The sequence below is a fragment of the Henckelia pumila genome, chromosome 3, assembly GCF_033568475.1.
Source record: "Henckelia pumila isolate YLH828 chromosome 3, ASM3356847v2, whole genome shotgun sequence".
In the NCBI taxonomy this organism is placed as follows: Eukaryota; Viridiplantae; Streptophyta; class Magnoliopsida; order Lamiales; family Gesneriaceae; genus Henckelia; species Henckelia pumila.
Genome location: NC_133122.1, coordinates 38,469,322 through 38,476,154, shown reverse-complemented (window position 1 = coordinate 38,476,154; position 6,833 = coordinate 38,469,322). Strand labels below are relative to the sequence as shown.

The following is a 6,833-nucleotide window of genomic DNA, read 5'->3' as shown; positions in this document are numbered from 1 at the left end:
ATGTTTACCGTTGACGCTTATCGTCTCAAAAATTTATCATAAAAATTATTGTGACATTATCTCGTAAGTCAATTTTGTGAGATAAATCTCTTACTTGGCCTCTCATGAAAAATTGTTACTTTTATGTCAAAAATATTAATTATTTTATTATAAAAATGGACTAATTGACTCACAAAAGGGCTACTCAAACTCTATTTTTTCCCTAACTCGTGAAGGTCCTTCCAAGTTATCGAATTTAAAGTTGATTAATGGTGATTATCCACCCTATTTTTAAATACTCATGACATACAAAATTTGTCTTAATGGACATTTTTATTCTTACAATAATGATAATTCGAGGATTGAGTGATGTAGAATAATTTTTTTAGGTATAAAATGATAGTTAATCATATATTTTTTACTCAATTAGGTGTAAATTCAACAATAATACAAACTCGGGGGTTTCAATTATTTTCAATGTGCTAAAAGTTTATTTTATATATTTATTTATTATTATTTCCATTTTAAATTTGCGTATATTGTTGGTCGTTGGATTTTCTTTCTTTCTTTTTTTCTCCCTCGTTCATGATTATAACTATAATAATAATCAGATTAACCGAAATAAGACAGATGTTTTTAAAAAAATCCTTTTTTACATTATGTTGCGGTTCTTTATTGGCATTGGACTGCTAAATCTACCTTTTACAGCATGCCCCAGTTCTTTTGCTTTATCATTATTTTTTGAAAAAATAAAAACAATTAATACTGTTAATTATTTTTTAAAAAAATCATTATCAACCAAGTGATGAAATAATAATAATAATAATAATAATAATATAAATTCTAATTTATTTAAAATTCTAGAAGCAGAAAAGTAAGATAAAGTCTATTAGAAGAAATTACGTGTAGTAGTCTACTTATCGCGTAATTAATTCCAAGCTCTATAGTCAATTTCATTAAATGTGGGATAAGTATTTCCCAAATCAACTAAATTAGCCAACTATATCTTATGGCTGATTATTATGTATAAAAAGTATTAACATCATCTATCTAGTATACTCCAAGAAAAAAATAAATCACTTTGCAACGTAATCATATAGTTTATGTTGGGCACAAAATATTCTAATTTCAAATTATTTATAAGAAATATATATTATCCATTGACATATGAAAGTTACAGCGTGATAAAAATAAATAATCAAAAAACACCTAAGAAAACATAGACATATTTAAATCATTATGGTATCGTCATTTTTATATGAATCTTCGAACACAACTAATATTTTTGTTATATTTAACAGTTGTTACTTACGTACACGGATACTCATGCACACTTACCAATTGACAGGTCTACACACGGTTTTATTTGTAAACATCGTCTCCCTTCTTCGAAAAATACAATTTAGATCGAAAGTTGTTCCAGTGGATGGAATAAGTAAGCTTTTGTTTGGATATTTATTTAAAAAATGTCGTTTAGGATGGAATAAGTAAGCTTTTGTTTGGATATTTATTTAAAAAATGTTGTTTAGTATTTTATAAGTGAAAAAAAATTTAAAGTATGTGTTTGGATAAATTTTTTATAAAATGTTGTTGAAAAATATTTTTAAAAAAGTGTTCTTCGAGTATAATTTTTGAAGAACAATTGAGATGTGTTTTTTTAATTTTTTTTTATATATGGAACTATGGAAGACAAAGATGAATAAAATTACTTTTGAAATGTTAAAATGTTTTTTTTTAGAATAATTGTCAAAACACATATTTATTTTTAAAACAACTTATAAAACATTATATAAAAAGTTTTTAAAAAACACTTTATAAAAATGTTTTATAAGTATATGTTCAAACGGAATCTAAATATTTTGTAAATGATTAGAAGTTTGATTTTTTTTTATCAATATCTTTTTGGATGACCTATGACATAAGACTTGTTCAGTGTGATTTACATATTATTTTATTAGATAATGTTTGAGAGAGCTTTTACAATGTAGTTTTCAGTTTTTTCTTAACAAAATTTCTCAAAATTTTAAAATTTTATTAAGAAAAAACTGATAAGTGCTTCCTAAAAGCTCTCTCAAACACTGCCTTAGTCCGAAAATATAACCAGTGTATACCAAAAAGCAACGGACGCAAGTTCTGTCGTTATTAGCTTGTAAAATACAAAAACTCATGTGAAATTATATTACAAATCAATTTATTGAGTCGAATGTAAGAGGACTCAGACGGAAAATAAAATTAGTTTTTATTGATTATTGTTGTATTTTGAAAATAATTTCAACTCATTAAAATTTGAATTGGTTACTTTTCTCTGGTCTCGGCCCTCGGGTCTCCATTTCACACCTAAACTCTAAAGAACAAGAACAAGCACAAGCAAGACGCGCACCCATCCTCTTTTCTCTCCAGCGTAGCTCCCTCTTCTTCAACACTTTTCATTATTCTTTCTCTTTCTTTGTGTCTATTCTTTTCTTCTTTCTTGTTGTAAAGCTTCCCGCACCTTGCAAAATTTCCCCCAAAAAAAAAAATTCAATATAGAGAGACGAAAGAAGAAGAGATGGTGAAATACCCAAGAAACAATCAGTTTAATCAGTGGAAAAGAAGCAGAGAACACGTAGCTGGTGAAGACGATGAATCTTGCCTCCACCCTTCTGGTTTAATCTGCGGAAACTCCAGCTGTAGCACCAGAAAAGCCAAACTCAAGCTGTTGTTTTTCATTTTGCTCTCTCTTATTTATGGCGGCTTGATTTTGGCACCTCAGTTTTTGTCCTCCGGCTCCAGCTTCTCCTTCTTCTGTAAGACTTTGAAAATGTTTTTTTTTTAAAATTTATCTTTTTTTGGGTTTTCTTTGTTTTTGAGGTTAGCTCATACATACATAATACTAATAGCATATTTGTGGAATCTTTGTTGATTTTCTGCGGCTTTGATTTTTGCAGACCCGTATGAAACAGATGTTAAAGCTTCCCTTTGCTCCTCTGTTCCTAATGGTGAGCAAATTCTACACACCCTGTTTAGGATGTTTTCTTATTCCTGTGTTGGAGGGAAAGTTGGTTTGGGTTCATGTTCATGATATGGTTGGTGAGAAAGAAACAAAGATTTGATTTTTACACCGATTAAAAGTTTTAGCTCTTCAACAAAATTGATGAAAGAAATTCCTATTCTGATATTTGAATTTTTTCCAAGTATTCATGTAATTATATTTGGTATACACATCGAGATTTACAATTTGCCAGGAAGAAGGTGGTTAGGGGAATAGCTTTTGTAGAAAGAAGATTCAAATTTTACAAATAATATAATAAATATGAGTTTTGCCCATTACTTTCTTGGCCATGGACCCGAATTTGGGGTGTCCCCCTGTTTTCACAAAGCTTTTTTCACCTTATTTTAATAATTTTTCCCCCTTTTTTTTGTTTTTGAGAAGAGATTGTTTGTATGTTTTGTGTTTGAGTTAATCTCTATCTGTTCTGTAAAAAAGGCCGTTATTTTGGCCTTTAGTTCTTAAATGCTGTTGCAACATCATGGGCGGGCTCCCGGAGAAGGGATTGTGGGATTCTTGTTGATTTTACCTGTTAAATCTCCGGAGTTTCTGATGTATTTAGTATCTAAATGCAGGGACAATTTGCTGCGACAGAACTAGCATTCGGACGGATGTATGTTTGATGAGAGGGGATGTAAGAACCGACTCTACCTCCTCCTCGATTGTTTTGTACCGTGAAAACGACGTTACCGGTTACTTGTCGGGATTTTCTAATGGTTACCATGAGGAGGGAAAGGTGATTGAACATCAAAAGATCAGGCCATACACACGAAAATGGGAAACCGATTTGATGAGCACAGTTGATGAATTAGACCTCATTGTGAAGTGGGATTCGGGTATTCTCCGTCACCAGTGTGAAATCAAGCATGATGTTCCTGCTGTGTTTTTCTCCACCGGGGGCTACACGGGTAATCTCTACCACGAATTTAATGATGGGATTCTTCCTCTTTACATCACTTCTCAGCACTTCAATAAGAAGGTTGTATTCGTCATTCTTGAGTATCACGACTGGTGGGTCACAAAGTATGGGGACATATTGTCTCAACTCTCCGATTTTCCGGCTGTAGACTTTAGGGGTGATAAACGAGTGCATTGCTTTCCTGAAGCTATTCTTGGTTTAAGGATCCACGACGAGCTCTCGATTGATGCTTCTTTGATGGAAGGTAACAAGTCGATGGGAGATTTTCATGAACTTCTTGACCGAGCTTACTGGCCTCGAGTCAGAGATATCATGCTAGATGAAGAACGGGATGCTGAAAGTTCATCCAAGAATCCCATACAGGTCGTGGCAGAAGAGACACAAATTTCATATAAACCAAAAGTGGTCATAGTATCAAGAAATGGCTCGAGGGCTATAACAAATGAACACTTATTGGTGAAAATGGCTGAACAAATGGGGTTTGTGGTTGAAGTTTTGAGACCTCAGAGGACCACAGAACTTGCGAAAATCTACCGAGTCCTCAACTCAAGTGATGTCATGATTGGGGTTCATGGTGCAGCCATGACTCACTTTCTGTTCATGAAGCCCGGCTCGGTTTTCATCCAAGTCATACCCCTTGGAACAGATTGGGCAGCCGAGACCTACTATGGGGAGCCGGCAGTAAAATTCGGCTTGAGCTACATTGGCTACAAGATCCTACCCAAAGAGAGCTCCTTGTATCACCATTACCCCAAAAACGACCCCGTTTTAACCGATCCAAGCAGCGTGAACGAAAAGGGATGGGAATTCACCAAAAAAATCTACCTTGACAGGCAAACTGTGAAGTTGGATCTCAGAAGGTTCCGAAAACGCTTGCTTCGTGCCTATTACTATACGGTCGCAAAAAAGAAGAGCCGTTCGCGTATCGGAGCCCAGTAAAGGATCACAATCCTAACACATGCAGTGCAGTAGTCCTAGATTAGTGATAGATAACACGAGGAAAAAAGATGGTTGTCATATATTATGTATAGTCTAGAAATTTTATTTTGTATATCAAATCAAACAACAAAATATATGAAAATAATTGTGCTTGCTTAAGAAAGAAAAGGTGTTTGCAAAACATACTTGGGAGTACTACAGATTGTTTGTGTATACGATGATGAAGGGAACTGCGGAGTATTTTGTTTTCGTTTGACAAATTTTAAATTTAATTAATTTCCAACAATACAATACGTTTAATAAGCTTTGTTTATACAAAATACATAAATATTTGTAACATATCATTTATCTCTACTATAAAAGTACGAATAACTATAAAAATATGAATAACGGACAAAGTTTTTGTATTGTGTATGTAATATATTGTGCAAAAACTATGAATTATTAGTGTATTGATGTATGTATTGCGTGCTTATATAATATTTTTGTAACTAATTTGATTTATATTTAAATAAAATTAATATCATAGTTGTAAAAATTATTGAAGAACTAAACTGCAATTTGAAATATAAAAATTAAAAACAAAAAAAAGTAAAATATCTATATCTTTATCAAGTAAAGGCAATTTTGATAAAAAAGAAAAGAAAAAAGATGGTGTTTAATTAACAAATTTTTTATATACATGAAAAGATATGTATTAATTGCATGAATATTGAGTAAAAAATAATGTAAAATTTATGATCAAATTTGAGATATTGAATATGTGGAAAATCAATATGTTTTTTTTTTTTCATTTAATTGGTTCATTTATTTTTGACTAACTGAATAATGAATACAACATGTTAATTAATTTTCATCATATTTCTAAATTCATTGTAAAAAAACATGAGAAAAAATTATAAATGTATAGTTTTTTTACCATCTATTTTTAAAATAAATTATAGCTGAGTTTTCTAATCATTCTTATTTTTATGAGTTATGAGTATTATTGGTGATTATTTTTTAAAAATAATGTAGAAGTACAAGATAAATTAAGGTACAAAAAAAAAACTCTTATAATTGTGCTCTTGGTTTTTATAAAGATCCTATTGTATTCTAAAGAAAACATGAGAAAAAAATTATAGATGTAAAGTATTTGGATCATCTATTTTTTTAAAAAAATAACTTATTGATGAATTTTCTTATCATTCGTATTTTTATTAGTTGTGTAGTGTTTTCATAACTGGACTGATGATCGAACCGATCTAGCTAAAAAAAATAGTCCAACCGTTTTAACCGAAAGGTCGAACCGGAAAACCATTATATAATAGAATATAATAAATAATAAGTTTTGAATTTTAAAAACTCAAAAATACATATAAATAGACAAAAAATATATATTACCAATTTACCATAGTTTGAAAACTAAAAAAAATATGTAAGTACATTCAAAATATCAATTATAATTATAAATTATTTAAATAATAAATTATTTAATTAAAAAAATCTATTATTATTAAAATAAAATTTTCAATGAATTACAAATAATCATATATATAAAAAATATTAAATTTAAAATTTTAAAAATAAAAAAATTAAATTTTCGAAAAAAAATCAAAAAAAAAAATCGAGAAACCGGTTCGGTTATTGACCGATTTTGACCGGTTCTGACCAGTTGAACCGGTTTTTGAGGGTGAACCGAACCGGACCAGCTATTGGTTCCGGGTCGAACCGGTTCTAAAAACACCGATTGTGATTTGTGAGTATAATTTTCTTCTCATTTATTTGTTATTTATCATAACATTCACTTTGTGAATAAAATCAGTTAGATAGGTACATGTTCTATTCGAAAAAATGCCCGTATGGTTAACTATTTTGCGGCATTTTCTTCTCACATATTTAAATTAGAAGAAAGATAAGAATAAGATCGCAATTTATCAAAATATAAATCTACCATATGAAAGATGATTTTTTTTTTTTTGAGATCAA

The 6,833-nt window shown here is 30.3% G+C and overlaps 1 protein-coding gene across 1 annotated transcript; it reads left to right on the top strand.

Moving 5' to 3' along the window:
• Positions 1-2,320: 2,320 nt before the first annotated feature.
• On the top strand, positions 2,321-5,105 carry LOC140887779 (xylan glycosyltransferase MUCI21-like). The gene is made up of 3 exons (XM_073295250.1): positions 2,321-2,765; positions 2,907-2,957; positions 3,583-5,105. Exons 1-3 carry the CDS (start codon positions 2,528-2,530, stop codon positions 4,863-4,865), a joined length of 1,572 nt encoding a protein of 523 aa, XP_073151351.1. The 5' UTR covers positions 2,321-2,527; the 3' UTR covers positions 4,866-5,105.
• Positions 5,106-6,833: the final 1,728 nt, after the last annotated feature.